Source organism: Oculina patagonica, chromosome 1, assembly GCF_052425735.1.
Source record: "Oculina patagonica isolate OP01 chromosome 1, crgOcupat, whole genome shotgun sequence".
NCBI classification, from domain to species: Eukaryota; Metazoa; Cnidaria; class Anthozoa; order Scleractinia; family Oculinidae; genus Oculina; species Oculina patagonica.
The window spans coordinates 39,550,699-39,570,231 of record NC_135758.1 but is presented as its reverse complement, the minus strand read 5'-3'; the positions used below and the strand labels follow the sequence as shown (position 1 = coordinate 39,570,231).

The window sequence follows — 19,533 nt, the reverse complement described above, 5'->3', positions numbered from 1 at the left end:
CTTCGGCACGGTGATAGAACGAGGACTGGTAGTTCGTCCTGGACAGGTAGCTGTTCCCCTTTCTTCTTTTTATTACATTTTAATTTTTTTGCATTTTCCTGAATATGTTTGTGTATATTTGAAATTTTTTGACACCTATGGGTTCAAATGTCGCCTACACCTCCACATCACTTCCATGACATCCTTGAAAGATGATTTCGTTTACACTTGTAGAGTACTGTCTTAACCCCCATTTAAAAGAAAAATGCTCCTATCATGATCAATTTTTACCGATCAGTTAAGCTTCAATCTGCGACTGTACTACAATTGTCTACTAAATGAACCTTATAGACTAAGATGACTTCGATCTAGACGCGCAAGTGAGATTTGAGATTTGTGTAAATAAGTTAAGTTAAATCAATGCTAAAATTGCTGTCGTGATAATTATTACCAGAACAAAGTGGCGTTCCACATAACTGTCTGTATAATGCTAGTTTCAGAAACATGTAAGGCAAACAACATGTTACAAAAATAAACGTTTTATTATAATCTGAAGAATTACGACACAATTATGAAACTTTTGATAACAAACTTTGTACTACCATGCTAACTATTTGGTGAGGTTTTGCAGTATGACAACCGTTAGTAGTTATCTTGGATAAAAAATATGTCATTCACGCTATAACAAAAATGTTCCCTGGTAGTATGTGTTTCTCTTTATCTTGTTCGATAGACGCTCCTCGTTTAGTGTTGGTGGAAGCAATTGCTCCATTCAATCACAATCTGTCCTGCAGCAGTAGTATGGTGAATAAAGTACATTCACGTCACAGTGTTCTAAAGAATAAAAAATGAAAGGCGCACGTTCAGTTAAAGGTGAGGTGCTGAGGATGCAAGCAATACAGCTGGCAATACAAAGACACAATGTGGGCTTCGGAGGGCTGATTGAACTGTTGATTTTTTTTCATTGGTAGTTAATCGATGCCATTTCTGCGGCCTGATTTAGATGATTATATTATAGGGATAGGGTCAGCTGTTATAGACGTGATAGGCTAAGGCACCTCAATGTTAATAATTTTTTTTCGGGAGTTTGACGAATCAAGGACTGGTGATGCAGTGCACGTGGCGAGGGTGGATGTCAGCATCTCAAAGGTTCTGGGTTCAATTATGGGCGTTGACTTTCATTTCTTTGGTAGAAAGCATTTTCGATGATAGTAAAGAAGATGCAAATGTCGCAAAATGGCTTTGACTGTTTACGAAAGGGAAACGTGCCTCCGCGAGTGTCTGGGACTCAGAGCCTAAAGCTTCTGAAAAGGTGCCAGATTCTACGCAATACAAATTGTTTTGATTTCAGATTTGTTTTGCCTGCTGTTTACACACAAAATATTAATCCGGAGTAAGGAATTTGAAAACCCCCTGAATCCTAAGTCTAGACGGGAAACTTTGTGTTCAACTAAACGCTACAAACCCAAAACATTTTGCAGTGTGGGTAAATTTTGATATGAAGCAATATGCAAATAAAATCACAAGTTTTCCGTATTCATTATTGTAGTGTATGCAAACATCTTACTAATCTAAGCACCCTCATTTTGAAATGTGGAAACCTTTGCTGAGTATAAACGTAGTCACAGACACTCATACAATGTTATTCGAGCCAATCAAAGTCAGTCTACACTACTGAGCGTTTGTAAGCTCATGTCTATCAATTATGCTCACCAAGTACAGTAGCCCCATCTTTTGTCAAGATCAAACACTTTAGTAACAGAACACCATTTCTTGACTGCATCTTGAGCGGTGCATCTCCAGTAAACTGCCCCCTTGTAAATAAAGGGAAAATTACAACAGGATCCCCGAGCGTTTCCACCGATTGTTGCGACGCTGTCTTTACAATCTGGAAGACAAAATAAAATAGGCTCATGCTGTAAATGAAGTTAGTGTTTGCACTGGAAAGGGAAAAATGGCTTGAATAATACATAGTAAAAAAACAATGTCACGGCCGAAGAAAATCATTGATTACAATGCCAACATCCCTGTGGTGTACCTATCTTCTCGTCAAAGAAGTTACAGGCCATAAAAAATCGTTCATCGACTCTTCTTGTTTCCTACCTTACTGTTGCACTATTGCATGATGCATCATAGCATTTATTGCATGATGTTCAAATATTAAATTAAAATTACCCAGCGAAGCAGTATGGTGCTGCTGCTCCTCATTGTTCCCCTTTTGGTGTCTTTTACAACAGTCTTCGGAGCACGTATCCGGGCATTCTTTTTTACAAAAATCTGGACACGGTAACTTTGAACGGATCATAATAGTCGACGCTGAAGGGGATGGCAAATCCATGAAAGGAACATTGCTGACTCCAGGCGTCCTGCGGTAATTGACAGCATCTAAGCTCTTCATCGCAGGATGTGGCAGAAGCCTATTTCTGTTATTCCCTGCCTTGCAGCATTGTGGTGGGCAGTTACCATGGCAACTTGGAAAGCAGTTCGTCGGGCACGGTAGGCTAACAGTGTATGATAATGTGTTACGGTTAAACCCTCGCTTTGCACTTGTACAGCAGTCTGTTGGGCAGTAACTAACGCACGAACTGTAGCAAATCTGTGGGCAGTATGTTGGCGCAGGAGGAGGACTGGGTACGTAAGGAGAAGGAAGTGGAAAATTACAACAGCGAACGGGACAGTCTGGTGCACAGGTCTTGGCGCAGATAGCTGGACACGATTGAGATGTCTGCTGGGGCGCAGAAACCTGCTGAACCTGTTACGATTAAATAGTAAGAGTTTTTTTCTTGAAGCAAGAGAAGTACTAGAATTACTCGAGGTGTATAAGACAGTAACTTCAAAATGCACGGCTAGTACGACGCCACTTGGTTTTGGGCAAGTTGAATCGGCTTTTACTGTTTAATTGGCTTCTGGCCTTGTAAAAGACTAGATGACTAGTCCAAAAATCTGCCAAAATCAATTAAACTTGCCCTAAACAAAGTGCCGTCGTACTAGCCACGCATTTTTACTGTGCTAACAGAAACAGCAGAATATCTAACTCTCATAAGTAGATAGAGCCTGTTTTATTGGAAATTTGTGAATTGAAAAACCGAAGGAATCATTCATTCAATGTTGTCTATTTGCTGATAGAACAAGATCGTTTGCGCATTGCATTGTAAGTGAATTTTATTCCTTACTTTTGGCTCAAAAATGCCTACGCGTATCATTTAATTATTAGGTATTGAACTTCTATCTTTAATAGTGTCTGCCTATGTTTTCTATACTGAGCAATGGTCAACACGGCTGCATCTTGTTGACCATATATTTGCTCATACAAAACTCGGACTCATAGTTTTAATTGTTAATCATACATAATCATGAATACAATTTTAGTGAATTGGATCAGTTGTTTAATATGCTTCAATATGTCACAAAATGAAACAATTTAAGCTTTGAGTAACACTACAATTATTACCTGAATTGGCTGAGGTGCTACAGCAGGTTGGCTTTGCTTTGTTGTCTCGCTTGTTTTGCCCTTCACACAGCAGTAGTCAGGGCAAGTGTCGACACACTTACCGTCACAATCAGAGGGACACGGCGCATAGGAAATCTTGGCCTGAGGCACAGAGCCAGGGGCGTCACCTTTCGACCAATGAAAAGAGATGATTTTAAGTACATAAAATAAATAAAGAATATGGTACATTCGAGAAATGGCGATTCTTATTGGTTTTTGTTGAGGAAGGAAAGCCGGGAAAATGTGGAAAAATTGTCGAAGCAAGAACGAGAACCAACAACAAACTCAACCCACATATAACATGAGCCACTTTAATAGGAGGCGAGTGTTTCTTCACTGCGCCATCCCTGTTGCCCCCTTTTTTGACGAATCGTAGTTGATGGCAATTCCAATGTAACAATAATTTCTGAACTTTTAATCCATATTTGAAAAGCAAAACTTTTTCAGCAAGTTAAGTTAAAGATGTTTTCTTTTTACCTCCACAGTAGCCCCACTGCTTGTCTACGTCATAATTGTAAGTAGTAGCACACCATGGCCTGGTTTCGTCTTGAGTGGTGCAAGTCGTGTACATTTTTCCACCATAGACAAAAGGAAAATGACAGCAGTTTCCATTCGAATTGCCACCATAACACAAAAAGCAGGTTGCACAAAACCCCCACTGCTTATCGGCGTCATAATTACCCGTGGTTGAGCACCAACGGTAGCCTCGCTCGGCTCTTGTACAGCGGTGCTGCGGGTTTCCTTGAAAGGTGAATGGGAACATACAACAGGCGCCCTTTGAGGTCCCTCCATGAGTGGGCATGCAACCTGCATGTTCAGATGCACGAGAAACAGTTTTGTTTTTAATATTACACTTTGAGCTACATGTAGATCAGATGATATTGTGTTCACTTAAAAATTGCAAGAATATCATAAAAATAATTAAGAGTGTGCCCGTGAGAGAACAGGGCAGAACCATGCAACAGGTGATACAGCTCATATACCATCTCCCCAAATAGCAGTTGGTGGTGAGCTATTTACTGTGGCAAAACTCAACTCAAAATTTTTTCCCTTCTTTGCACCTTCAAAGGCCTTTTTCTTATCTTATACTACTCTCAAATTCTTTTTTTAATTACTATCTTCTTCTCCTCTCTTTGGGTACATTTTACTTTTGCCTTTAACTATGCCCATTATCTCCCTACAACAACTTATAACTTATTCTTACTGTTACCATCTAATTCACATCTGGGATTCTTATTATTAACTATAATTTTACCACATCTCTTCGCCTATAATCAGAGTAACATTTCGAGCGCATTCGGATAAAATACGCGATTTCACTCGCTCTTCAATTTAGCACATAAAAAAAAAAAAAAAACTAATAATCCACTTCGACCCTTTCTTTTGATTTCTTCTCTCTTCCCGTTTATCTTTTTTGGCGCGCAACTCTCTCCTTTGGGAAAGGGATCTGTAATAAATGCCCCTTGCCCCGGTGCGGCTGTTCACGCATCACTCCTACCGTGACACTCTTTCCTCCGCATTTCTGCTAATCTTTCTCCGCTACTATTACCGTATGCTGAAAACTCTAGGTGCTACCATTTTTAGAGCGTGCTTCCTCCCGAGACCTGGACAACTTTCTTCTCGTCAATCAAATATTGTTTATGTTCCATTGTAATGGCGGTATAACTGCTCCCTCTCGGCATACTCCTTTTTGGGGGTGACCTGACCCTGAAGAAGGCAGTATTGCCGAAACGTCGGAGCAGTTATACCGCCATTGCGTCATTTTGGAACAAAACATTATTTTTAGCATAAAGACGCTAAAGTTAAATAAATCAAAATGTCAATTCCATTTCTTTCCGAATTTGATTTTTTTATTGCTTGTTCATTCCCTCTCCTGGCGGATAGTGATAATACCGCGCATAACATTACATTTTTTGACCAATTCCCCTACCCCCGGGGCATAAATGGGAAAAAATGAATAACTCAGCAAAATTGGAGAATAACGTTTACCACGGGATAAATCACTATACGGTGGATAGCGAGGTAGGTTTTGTAATCGTTTCTTGCGCAAGTGCTTTAGTTGGGGGAGCGTCTGTGCTGAACTGAATAAAGTATTCACGTACGAACTGCCTTTAGCGACGCAGTCTATATGGCGCAGCAAATATATACATATATCTATAAAGGTGTGAATGTAGAGAGAGAAAGAATAAAACGGGTTTCCCTCGCGTTGACCTCGAAGATAAGTTTTGCCGTTTTGCGTAGTCCTAGTCTTGCAATAAATTTGTTTAGTTTTAATGTGGGGTTTAAGCTCTCTACAAAAGTCTGCATTCGCGTCTTTGTAACTCACATAGCCACTTAAACTGAGTCGGTGATGAAGAAAATTATCATTTGAAGCCGCACTTCGTCACTTGCAATGTCGGCATTCAGGAGGAAAAATTTGTCCCCATAAAAAGCCCTTTTCTAAAACAAATGAATAAAACTGCAGAAATGACGTTTATCGGTAAATGGACAGATGGAGAACTTTGTGGGATCCCGAAAAAGAGAGTGGGTACAAATTCAGTGTCCTAGCTGCCAAAGTGTAATATAATATAGACGATTTGAACAGAAGGAATAGATGTACACAGGCCAGGCTGACAACCTGACCGCCATTTCTTCGAATGTCCATATTCATCCCCTCTTCCACCTCCCAAAAAAGACAGAAAAACAAAAAAACAATAAACATACTAGTTTTAACCTGATATAAGATGGAAAAACTTGCTCTGATTATTTAATGGTTTCCGACATTTCAGAGCTCAATTTCAGAGCATCAAAACCGATTGCATCGCATACATTAACTGCATCCAGTGTATTTCTCTTCAACTATTTATCAAAAAAATTCAATGGAGAAGTTGAAAAAAATTCTCACTTTTACAAGAAACGCACACTGCTTATAAGGCTAAGATCAAGCCCCGGTTGTTCAGAGGGTAGATAACATCATCCGCTACTTATTCCGACGAAAACAAACATTTGCGGAGGAAAAGCAAATGAACACGCGTGTGTATAGCTGTGTACAGCTGTGTTGGGCTATGTATAGGCGTGTATAGCTGTGTAGGGCTAGGCTATGTATCCCCTCTTGAACATCCCTATATAGGATTTAGTAAAACAACTATATGATGACTACACTACTACTTGCCCTGTCGGCTTTACCGCTGACTGAAACGGCAGGCTCAAAGTACAAATACAACATGGCGGCTGTTTATTTTCCAGTTAATTTATTTAATTCAAACTGGCTGAGACAAGTGTCCTTACGTGAACTTTAAACAGCTCTTTGAATGACTTTATTGACAACCTGTTTACACCTTTCACGAAGAATGAACCACGATGTATTGGCTAAGTTCTCGCGCCTCAAAGCAACAGTACTGTCTTGAGATCGATCGAAGGATCGAAGTGCAGCGAGGAAGAACAAATTCTTCAAAAGAAGCATCTGTGTGTCGATAAGTGACATGTATGTAGTATTACTTTCTTGTTTCTTAGCTTTGATGTGCCTAATGTTGAATTGAGCGAGCTTTTGAAGAAAATTTTTCGCTGCTATTTTTACATTTACTATCACAACATTGCCGAATTATATGGCTCTGAAAACGCTCCGAAAAATGCCCTAACTGCCTTTTCTTCGCCAATATTTTGATTTTTATCTATAAATTTATGCTTGATTAGCTATTTCGTACCAATTTTGTGCCAAATTGAGGCAAATAAATGGCTTCTGTGTTTCGGTGAATTTTGATGAAATAGCAAGAAATGGTTAAGTCACGTGTGTTTAGTTCCTCAATACTAATAGAATATTGAAGTCCCCAGACATTTTGTGGCATTTTTGTGAAGTTTAATGATGGATTTCATTACCCATGTAAGAATAATGTATATAAGTTGTTGCTCATGGGAGATAATGGGCACTAGTTAAAGGCTATTTCCAACAGTACGAAATGTGTACCTTCCAAAAGACCGTTTGAGGAGAAGAAATCAAATCAGACGGTTGAAGTGAATTATTGTACTTAAAGCCTAATAACCACAGAATATAATGCAGTGAAATTTATTTTCAGAAGTCTTTTTTTTCTTGTGGAACTGGTCAATCAAAGTCAGCTAATTAAATATGCATAAATTAGTGAAAAATGGCCATTTTTGCAAAAGGTGCCATAACTTGAAGGGAATAAAATATTTTGAGTTGATGTTTTGTCACAGTGAATAGCTCACCATACCCAACATTTATGCTAAGTTTGGGCGAAATCGGTGATATGAGCTGTATCATGTTGCCTGGTCCTCTTATGGATACACTCTTAAATGAAATGAGCTTACCTTGAATTATCAATGACCCTGAAATCAACACAAAATCATCAGAATTTGACAACAGTTTAACGTTTTAACAGACATGCTCCTTGCAATAACACACGAGTTTAAATTTCAATGCGAGAATAAAGTGACACTCACCAGAAACTGGAGGGAGCGTAGTTATTGGAGGAAGTGTTGGTAAGGTAACGGACAAAACCGGCGGAGGTGTGTCTGGAGGTGAGGGCGGCGATACGCATGGAGGTGGTGTTCCAGGTGTTTGAGGGATTCCAGATGGTGAGCATGACGGCTGGGAAACTGGGGGAGGACTAGGGGGTGGGACAGGAAGAGGGGCACACGGAGGTGGAGATTCAGGGGAACAAGGGGGAAGTACGGGAGGACCAGGTATAGGCTTGCATGGGGGAGCGCCAGGAGGCAGGGGACCAGGAGATGGTGAACAGGGTGGAAGAGTTGTACTTGGGGGTTTTGTGACAGGTGGGTTCGTTGGTAAGCATGGACGAAGTGTTGGAAGAGTTACCCCTGTAACTGGAGGCTTGCATGGCGGAAGAGTCACTTTAACAGTAGGGGGTGGCGAGGTTGGCGGAGGTGGAGAAGGGGGTGGCGGTGGTTTTGTTGGCTTTATAGATGGAGGAGATGGTTCCGGTGTTGCTGGTGGCGGGGGTGGCGGTGCGTAAGTTGGTTTTGTGGGTGGCGGAAAGCGTGCAGGATGCGTGTGGAAGTGGATATGTATATGTGGCGTTTTCTTCGTGGGGGGAGGAGGTGGGGGAGCAGATGTGATTGGCATAGATGGCGGAGCTGGAGGTAGGGTTGATGATGGAGGAGGTGGTGATGGTCTCAGTGTTGTTGGTATCGTTGTTGGTTTCGTCGTTGAAGGACCTGGAATGTGTAATAAAAAATAGAACAACAGTGAATAGTAGAAAAGGCTCACTAAGTAACCAATTTTAAGATCTAACTATACTTCTAGGAGTAACTTGCTTGATCCTTTGCAACTGGATGTTGCTTTGTTTCACCATTACCTTGGTAATCCCATGTTAAACATCTCTGTTGCCTTCTTTTTGAATAATTGTTCCTAGTTTTTTTGCAGATGGGTTGATAACTTCGAACTATTAATTGCTTACTAGTACTTTACAATATTGAAAGAGCAATTTCATGGTAATACAACTTCTTTTGAAAAGAGGTTAGACATTCTTGGTTGAGAATGTCATTTTCTGGGAAAGTGTCTCAACAATTTGAAACTGGTTGTAGTTCCATTCCTCTAATCCATGTATTGCTGTCGTCCTCCAAGGTATCGTACACTTTGCACTATATCTAATGTTATAGAGTTTGTACATACTAGGTTTTGGTCTTGATGTGACTGTCACTTGTACATAGTGCCAACAGTGAAGGCCAGGAATAGCGTACACCTTCTTCTTCCCGTCCAGAAGAATTTCACGCTTCCCGCTGGGATCTTTTGCCCAGAACGTTACTATCTGTCTGGCTGCTATCTTAGGCCTATCCAGAAACACCTGCTGACTGTCGCTTAATTCATCCATTACCTGTAAATCAAGCAATACCAGAAAAAAAAGTTTCTCAGCTTTTCTTTTATTGTCATTATTGGGCCACCTTTCAAAGATCTTCAAAGGTGGCTCAATTTTATAAAAAATGCTTTCCGTCCTATCTGTTAAAAACACAACAGAAATGCGAAATCTAAATTACGTTGTACCTTTTAGTTGCAATTCTCAACAATAAACACGGATAAACAAAAATTTGCGAGTTTACCTCAGATAGAACCTCCACATCGTTTCCTCGTCGTCCTCTCTTGTGTGGAATTTGTTTCAAACCTATGACCTGACCGTCGCGAATAACGTAATGAAGATGTAACTTAGGTCCTGTGACTAAATAACCATCTGGTTTAAGACTGGTATAGAGAATAAAAGGCACTCCAGCAGTGTTCCAAAAGGTGAAGTTGAGACAGGGACCTGAATAAAGACAGATGGTGAATAAAGTAAATTACTCGATCTCTCAGTATTCATTTCAGTAAATAAAAGTATAGCTTTAATTTTTTTCATGTTTGAATAATTGTCCTCGGCTTTTTCTGGGCGTACCAATACCTTGGGCCGACATTCTCCCAGGACGTAGTACTCGACTTTTGTTACGTAAAGTTGGTGGTAAACGAGGACACAATGTTGCGGACACAAAGGTTTGCCAGTTTGCCCGCGCGCAACGTTTGTTACGGACACAAAATGTGCGTGCGAGACACAAAATGATATTTCTCATTAAGTCATCTCAGAAACATTTTGTGTCCGCAACAACTGTTTTCCCATTTGCTCGCCCAAGAAAACATTATGAGCAACAATGTGTTCTTATTTGCTACCGCCTCAGGAGGATTAAAACGGTAAGTGACAAACTTTACTTTTGGGCAACATTTTGGTCTCTTACTTGTTTGGTCAAGTGATTCGACGTTTCTTTGGCAAGGCTCTTTAACCGAAAAATGTTGTTTTTAACTAAGGATAAGCTCTGTTGAAGTGAGTTTTTGATTTTTATTAAGAGTGAAGTCATCATGACGTCATTTTCGTGCGATATAACGTCAGAGTTGGCACAGTTGGATATGCCATTGACGACTTTGTTGTTATATAATATAAATGTTATACAGTCTTGAGCCAAAACCCTTAAAGAACGTATCGGGATTGGCCCTAAACCAACGTTAAATGCGCTACGAGATGAGACTTTCGAATTTTAAGAGTTCTGTTTCTTACACGCGCTCGCACGAGCCATAAATTTTAAACCCCATTTTTACCGTCATCTTTGTGCGGTGTAGTTGGCACTGTAGTAGGGCGAGTAGTCGGTGTTGTTTTGTTTGCTTGTGATGGTGTTGAGACTGTGGGACTAATTGCGGGAATTCCTGGGAGCTTAGGTGGTGGAGCCGTGTCTAAGCAGTTCATCAGTGGATTTTCATGTGCAGCCAGGGGTCTTAAGGCGAACGAACAACGCTTTAACCATTCATCGGATGCCATGTTGTAGTCTGTAACTATCGCCGTTTGGTGGTAGTCCTTATTTATACTTCTGCAAATGTACCAGCCTTTTCTCATGAGGCTAAACTGAAATGCCCCGGGCAAAGAAAAGACCTGGAAAAAGGCCGCACTTGCATCGTAATCTAGTGATATAAAAAGAGTGGAATATTATTTTTTTTGGCAGAACAGGTTAAGAAATATCTGCAATGTCAATTATTTAAGACAGACACCTAAACCTTTTTCACTGAAGAAAATATGTAAACCTTTTTATATATTATGATATAATTTTGAGCTTACCAAACTTTGTGTCTCCCTTCGTCCCCAAAACGAATCTGTAGTTCTTTTGCCGAATATAGTGACCGGGTGCACACACCGACTCAAACGATATAGTTTGATGTTCTCCGGTTCCTTTGTCAAAACCTGGAATCTTGATGGCAAAAGCCTAGAAAAAATTGCCCAAAAAATTTAATATAGGGCAGTTTTCAATTGAGTGTCGTAAAACCTGAAACCAAAGTAATTACTCTGGCCAATCAACTGATTCAAATCAAATCCATCTATTCGGCGTGGTGCACGGGTAAAAGTTGGCGAGTTAGTCGTGATTAATCTCGGTTTTACTTTTGTTTGGACGAGAAAGTGGCGAGAGGTTTTAAAAGCAATCACTTAGCGAATTACTGTGGACACTCAAGTGAAAACTGTTTAATATTGAAAGAGGAAATCAATTTTTTCCTATATTGATTTTAGCGTATGACGTTCAGAAAGCAAGCCTTTGTCTCATTTATCTTCATCTCCTTCATCTCTCCCTGTTAAATGTCTGGGTTGGTCAGGCAATTATAATATCTTATATTCAATCTTAAAAGTATATCTGTTTACTTGTGTGTAAAATATCCTGCTATTACTAAACAAAAACATCTATGTCCAATCGATAAAAGCGCGTCACTATTCGGGAACGTTCTCGCCTTTCCGTAGCTGTATTCACTTTGGATGCAGCCTTACCTGACAGTTCTGAGTCAGCTCCAATTTCCCATTGGTGATGCGCCAACAGAGATTGTACATAGGATTTTGACTAGCGGGAACATCAAAAGAGTGCACCACGTACAGAGCGCCATTAACAACTATCGAGGCAAGGGAGGAGGCATTTCAATAGTAAGACAGGGAACGGCGACAGAAAAATTTCCTACATTTAAAGCATCCAATGCTTTCAAAACGACGGTTTTACGTTACAGTTATGAGTAGCAGTTACTCTAGTGAAGGAAACAAAAAGGTTAACAAGACATGTGAAACCATGCGCTTTGGCATTTTTATGATTGTAGAAACTTCAAGATATGTCAGTCTACTTACGAACTCTTGCTAGTCCTCGCGTGTCCAAAAACTCTTTATGTCTAGCAACAATATGGGAGTTGATGTTAGCTGGGGGAACATAGTAGGGGACTTCTCGATTGTATACAAATGCCCCGTGATAAATTCCTGGGTGCGCTGCCCCAACCGGTGCTCCTGGTACCCCAACGTTTCCTCCAGTTGTTACGCTAACATTGTATGAAGCTTCTGATCCTGTTTGCCCCGTTTGACCAGTCTGAGTGACCCCTGTTTGACCTGTCGCTCCTGTTTGACCTGCTTGACCTTCTTCCACGGCACCTGTTGTCGTCCCTGTTTCGTTTGACCCAGAGGTGGCATTTTGAGACGTTGCTCCTGGCTGCATTGGTATAACACTTCCATTTCCTGTATATATGTTGAAAGTCTGAAAAAGGCAACAAAGCATAATGTTATAAAATTAACTGTTAATAAAAATAACAGGACGGAACAGTATTAGAACACGCCATTTCCAGTACTGTCTGAAATGAAGAAAATTTCGCGGACATGTATACCCACTGGTTTACTCAAAGCGCCCATTTTAGCCAAGGCTTCCTTCAGTGTCTTGGTGGCTACTTCAGTTGCTGCCTCAGCTGCTGCTTCTGCTCCGGCCTCAGCGCCAGCTTTCTGTCCCGCTGCAGCACCTGCTAATGCACCCGCCCTCGCACCACTCTTAGAGGCTTCATTAACGCCAAGGCTGGCACCTGCCCTGGCTCCTGCTTGAGCTGCTACCCTCACGAGGTACATAGAAGGAGCACTTTCGTTAGCTAAAACAAAGAATAATTACAAGTATAATTGATCGTTGGAATATAATTATTTTTTCCTGTTTATAATTGATTTAGAATTTGTATTGCGTCGCCCGTTTACGAGTTGGCTCATCTGAACAGAACACCGTCTAGACTTTGCACATGTCTTACCTATCTTGAATTAAACACTTAGCCATTTGGCATGGTACCGATACTTCTAATATAAAGTGTAATTTGTCTAAGACAACGGTGCCTTGTGTTTTATGACCTTTTATAGGCAAGAGTAAAATTCTAGGAGTGCCATGCTAAAAACGCACGTCGAGTAACCCGACAAGCATTTCTTTTCAATTAACTTTGTTTTTCTGGAGTAGTATGATCACATTTACAAACAAAGAATTCTGGTTAAGAGATTGCGTTCGTTTTCTGTCTTTCGCTTTGTGCGCCTGCCTGACCGCCCGCCCACCGGCCCGCCCGCCCGCCCTCTGTCTGTCTGTCTGTCTGTCTGTCTGTCTGTCTTAGTTTTAGTCACTTCCCAGTTGATAAGAAACCAAATGCCTGTCTGTTTGCCCATCCTACCGCCCGCTCTCTCTCTTTGTTTTTCCGGAGTAGTATGACTTCACATTTACAGACAAAGAGTTCTGCTTAAGACATTGCGTTCGTTGTCTGCCTGTCGCTTTGTGTGCCTGCCTGATCGCCCGCCCTCCCTCCTGTCTGTCTGTCTTAGTTTCTAGTAGTTTAGTTCACCTTTATTTTTCACCTCGACTCCCAGTTGATAAGAAACAAAATGCCTGTCTGTTCACCTAACTGCCCGCCTGTCTGTTTGTCTATCCTACCGCCCCCGCTCTCTCTTTTTTTTGTTTTTCCGGATTTGTACGACTTCACATTTACAGACAAAGAACTCTGCTTACTGAGATTGCGTCCGTCTTACATTTGATTTGAATAACATACCCTGAGGCTTAGGAGGTGCCATTGTCCACAAATACTGAGAAGGTATTGGTGCGTGGAACTTCTTATCAGGCGTTTTAACAGCTACCGCCAAGGAATCGTTCCCATACTGGTCCTTATGAAGGGCTTCAATGTAGTAATACGAGCCCTTTTTTAAGTTTATTGGATACGATTCTTGCTCAGGATACCTAAAAGAATATGCAAATTTAACATTATCTATTAAACGAAGCCTTTCAGGTGTTAATGTGCTCTCCAAACTAATATACCATTGTGGCTCAATAGCAATTAGATAGGGTCAGCCTATGTTATCTTAACCTGATGTTGTTTCCTCGATTTCTTGAACAAATAGTTGGAAGTTTGCCGTTTCATATCTACGATCTTTTACAAAAGTAGTTGACACATTGACTTTGCTCCGCGGTTTTTATGACAAATTTACCACTAGTTTTTAAATTTCACGACTGTCTGCTAAAATACCCCCTCTCCCCCCATCCAATGTTGTAAAATGCATGGTAGCAAAGGACTCCTAGAAACAAACTACAACATTGATAGGGGGAAAGGGGGGGGGGTTGGAAAGGTGGGGCAAAAGGATAAAATTGGTCCATATAACAATAAAATGGGGCCTAAATTGACAATGTGTCAACACTTTTGTCAATGATTGTAGCCAAGCGATTAAGATAAACCAGCTTAAAAAGTTATCCAATTGACAGTCAAAGTTTGTACCCCCTTGAAGTAGGAACATTATTATAATTAAGATATAATGAAGATTGTAGGATAGTTAGACCAGGGCAGCTAAGTGTTCTTACTTTCTGAACTGCATGGGTAGAGATTCGTGATCTTTGCCAACCCAGCATATCAATATCTTTTCATCCGGGTTATCTGTTATACTGAGGAACAGCTGACCTTGATTGTCACTTTCTGAAATAAATGAATGGATTAATAAATCAATATATGTATAGATAAAGGAGAATCACATTTGCTCTATGTGCCAATCACTAGTCAGAATACCATGGTTCGTTAAAATTGTGCAACGTTAAAAAATTGTTATTTAATTTAAAATTTGAACAATAATTTCAATGGCTTTACAGAACCCTCGAAATAGTTACTACACAAATATAACTATTAGACATTTGTTTTGTTTTGACTTTTTAACACTTATCGTTAAGAGTTTTTTCTTGGTTTAAATAAAAACACTCTAACTGGAAATTGCCATTTGTATACTGTCATATTTCTCTCTTTCGTTTCTTAAAACAACACAAATAAGCTGCTATGTAAATGTAATTTCTAACTGCGAAAAATAATAAGGGTTAATTGTAAGTGGTATCTGAATAAATCTTTTATCAGGAAGTAGGTGCCAGACCCTCTGTTTTGGCTAAAAAATAATTAAATGTGGCAATTAGATTAAAATAACTATTCACAACGTTAAAAATGGTTAAAAACATTTTGGAAAAGAACAACCAACCGAGCGTTTTAAATAGACTTAAGCAAGTTATCCATAGGGGGTATGTTTTCCCTTGCAGGAAAAGAATATATCTCGAAATTGCTTGCCGAGAAACATCCCGATATGCGTCATGTGTATTGCAGTGCGGCTACTCGAACCGAGCAACCTGTAAGAAAGTTGATCAAGTTTTCAACATCCTAGCTCCTTTACACTTTTCAAGGACCAAGTGCTGAGTGAACAAGCCGTTTTTGGATTACAAGGACCCAGGTCAGTCCTTAAGCGCGGACGTCTCGATCCTAAATCCAACGTACAAACATAGTTACTAAACTATTCATCCCTCCTTTACTCACCTATGAAGAAAACATGAGGTCCGCTTTGTTCCGGCACAAAGTAACCTCTGATTCGTGATCCGTAATTGTTTCCCCAGTCGATTGGCTCGCTGAATGTGGATGTGTAAGAAAGATATGTTGGCATATCGGGAAAACGAGGATCCTCCAAAAGTTTCCGGACCAAATAACCGTCGATTCCGTCCCATCTCTCTAGAACGGCTCCCTTTTGCCTCTTGACCTCTACATATTATGAATTGAAGCAATACAAAGGGTAGCGTAAATGGCATAATTGGTCGGATGCAATCTGGGGCCAGTTTTGAACGATTTTTGAATTTTGTTGAATAAGCACGTCGCCTTAAATGACCCGACTCCGAGATAACCGTCAAAGTTCATCAAGCGCTTTTGAAAGCGATCCCTGCGCAATTTTGATAATGGCCGACTCCCTCTCCCTATACTCCACGGCGCGCGCCTGCAGGGAATCACGGTAGTTGTATTCATCGTTCTAAGTCTCGCGCATTGTTTGATAAATACAACTACCATGATTCCCTGCAGGAGCGCGCCATAGAGGAGAACTTGGACTTCAAAATTGTCTACTGTGTCCTAGAAGCATCTTTCTTCGTCATGATGTATTACATTTTACTATCTTCGTGACAACTGATAAGTTCTTTTAGGCAGCATCATGAGCATCACTTCGAAAAGTCAAAAGTCAAAAGAAATATTTACATTAATGGAAACCTTAAATATAATGGTCTAGCTTTGTTACAAATGACTATAACAGTCCACTAAAGTAACAAAAGAGGTATTATCATGAGTTATACAGGCATGAGATTTCAATGAAAAATCGTCTGGCAGACGTTTTCAAACTCTACCCATGTGTCTTGGATAAATCGGTAAAAACTCATTACATTTTTCTCTCCTTTGAATGATTCAGTGAATATCTTCACCTTGATGTTCTTGTTAATGTGCGCAGCTATTAAGTCATAATTTTAACTCCGTTTTATGGCCACAAAATTAATGCATCAAACCCCCATGATACTGGAGTGTAGGCAAGCGTGGCCGAGTGGTTTAGGGCCTGGTGTTGTAATCCGGAGGTCCCCAGTCAAGACAGCCCTTGCCACTAGTTGGATTTGTTTTTCGGTTGTCCCGAGTTCAAATCCTCGGCAACGCTTTGTATATAGCCAGCTGGTCTGCCTCCTGTCAGTTGGGATTTTTAACCTTGTTATGTTTATTTAAAACTATTTGTTTCTTCTGTTTCAGTGGCATGCCTGTAAAGTAGCTATCTCTCTAGAGATATGAAGCTAAGTGCATGATCACTATAAACAACATTTATTTATTTTTTTTTTATTTTATACTGCCCCTTTAAACATATGCTACATGTAACAACATAAATGAGAACTTGTAGCGACTTCAAAATTTTCTGCAGGGGAGTCAGAACGCACTTTCTTAGGTCAAGATGCGACCAATAGTAGCTTTTATTTTGTTTTTTTATATTATTTGTAAGTTTTTAGCTTTAGGAATTTACTTTTTGTCTTTTATATCAAATTGTAATACATTTTTTTTATGTTAGCTATAGAAATGTTTGTCTTTTATATTAATTGTAATATTTTAGCTATAGGAATTTTTTCTTTTTGTCTTCTATATCAAATTATAATTTTTCTATATTTAGTTAGTATTAACAGGTAAAGAGCCATGTAGTATGGTTTATATACTGTTTATAAACCATTATTATTATTATTATTATTATTAAAATGCAAAAATTTATGATGCATATACAAACCATGCACAGCTGTTCTCTTTTTTGGAATTTCCTCTCTTACGGTGGAGTGAACATAGCTCTCTTCCTTCCCTGTAAGAATATAAATCAAATGATATTTCAAGAAAAAGGCTCTCGCTTCATCATTTTCCTATTCTGATTGGCTTTCCAATTCTGCTTTTTCACATGTCAGTATGTGTCTCACATGGCCTAGGAACTACTAATTCACAAATTTGAGTCGTATTGACCACGGTCTAGTTTTGTTTTCATCTAGGCTGGTCTAGCTGTTACATTTGCCGCGAATAAGTTACAAACAACAAAGAAAGTCATTGGCCTTTTTCTGCTAAAAATGCTTAAAGTGAAGGGAAAGAACAAACTTTCAAAAACAGCAGCTGGAAACGAAATAAAGACGTTTTTGCACCCTAATAATCAAAACGCACTTAACCTAAGACTTAAAGTGTCATAAAGGCCTGTAAGAAGTCTTTCAGTCGATGAAATAGGCTAGAGGGATTTACAGCATAACTGCTAGGGAGCCCAACCTTTTTTGTTCAAACCTTTCTTCTCCGTATGGCCCTCACGGCTTGGTTGGTACCATTACTTTGACCTCGGTCGTGAGTACAGACCTTACTGCATTTGGTCTCTACTAACGACCTTGATCAAGATTCTCTCATACATACCACTTTCTCGGTTTAAAAAAAACTAATTAGAACTGCCGGTGGTTTCACAACACGGGGATTATTCCCGCATAAGTTCGTCGCATTGGTTTTCCTTGGCACAAAAATATTCCTATCATTACGCTGGTGCTGTTTTATGTCTTTGTAAGAGGCGTGGTAGACACAACAGATCATATTTATAATTTGATTGTCAGTTACAGGTAGCGTGATGTAGGTTCGTTTTAAGTTCTTAGAGTGCCGTCTCGAAAAATTAAGAGCACAAATCGACCTAACAACTATAGAGCAGTACACAATGAATTTCAAGTTCGATGTAACTATTGTAGGTTGAAGGTTGTGTCGTAAAGTGTTGCTTAAACACTTGACACTGGCATTTATTTTATTTTGGTCACCCTGTTTTTGGATTGACTGTTATGTCTTTTGTTTATTTTTCTACAAGTAGATCTCTTACTCTAAAGGGAACCAAAGTGGCTTTTTTCTCTGATGTAAAGTTATTTCGGCTAGGGGCTTCTTTTACCAAAAATCGACAAAATGGCAACTAAATTACTTTAGGTGTTAAAGACCAGCTGTATAGTAACAGAAAAACTGAGACGCCCTTCATGCCTGGGCCGTCATGACTTAGGACAATCTCTTAAAAAACTAATTATATTTCATAAGAATAAGAAATGATTCGATTAAGTCGATGAGTCTCTAGACAAAACACTCATAAGTCAATGAATATGTTTTAAAGCCTGCCAGGTTTTTCTACGGGCTGGTTGTCGTTACGGTAAGTAAACTCAGATGAGAGGTAATTGACTTAAATCACAACCGAGGGGTTCTTGACTAACTAAGAAACGATAAGTAGACCAGAAATTGTCATAAACATCAATTCCCGTTGCCAACGGTTAGCATAGCTATTAAATAACTGTCTCAGCGTTTGCAGGTCAAAACGTTAGCCAGGCACAAGTAATTAATGACAAGAAGTCAACAACTGAAGTGCGGCTTACCTTTATGCTTCTTCGCCGTGAAACAGAACCCATGAAACTCGAACAGAAAAAAACCGAAACAGAGGAACCAATGTACGCTTCTCATACTGCATGTTCATAACATTAGAATCACTTTCGTAGCGGCTGATATCCTATAATGATTGCGTTTTTTTTGGCCAAAAACTATTGGGATATTTCTGCTCAATTCTGGCGTTGGCACGTATGTAGTGCTCTGCGCCACCTGCTAAGGTTGGCTCGGTGATGCTTATTGAACCATGTCATGATGTAATACAAATATCAACAAGTGAAATTGAGATGGCTTTGACGTGTTACTAAACACAGATCCTTTAAGTTGCTTTTTTTCGTTTTAACGTTTCGAGTTTAAAATTGCACTTCTCACTGCACTAAGCCTTAGTCGATATTTTGCTAAAATTAAGAGGTAAGCTACACGGTACACCAATATATTACAGCATCACGGTTAAAAATGCGTGCGTGCAACAGGCAAACATATATGTTGAGCCTGTGAAGCCTGGTGTAGCATTATCCACCTGAAGAACTTGAAGTCGAGCGAATTTAAATTTAGC

General features: G+C 39.8%; 1 protein-coding gene across 2 annotated transcripts; it reads right to left on the bottom strand.

Annotated features, from left to right (window-relative positions):
• Positions 1-512: 512 nt before the first annotated feature.
• On the bottom strand, positions 513-19,171 carry LOC144630176 (uncharacterized). Of its 2 annotated transcripts, XM_078488484.1 has the most exons (19): positions 18,971-19,171; positions 17,338-17,406; positions 15,582-15,800; positions 14,597-14,708; positions 13,797-13,981; positions 12,622-12,869; positions 12,094-12,490; positions 11,749-11,867; positions 11,053-11,197; positions 10,542-10,898; positions 9,524-9,723; positions 9,099-9,300; positions 7,907-8,641; positions 7,775-7,792; positions 3,947-4,276; positions 3,431-3,597; positions 2,155-2,731; positions 1,693-1,867; positions 513-813 (listed from the first exon to the last, which is right to left on the bottom strand). In XM_078488484.1, coding segments are annotated over exons 1-19 (4,341 nt in total). In that variant the 5' UTR covers positions 19,056-19,171; the 3' UTR covers positions 513-812. The 2 variants fall into 2 exon arrangements, with proteins under 2 accessions (XP_078344610.1, XP_078344603.1); XM_078488477.1 differs by lacking the exon at positions 513-813 and having other exon boundaries at positions 1,689-1,867.
• Positions 19,172-19,533: the final 362 nt, after the last annotated feature.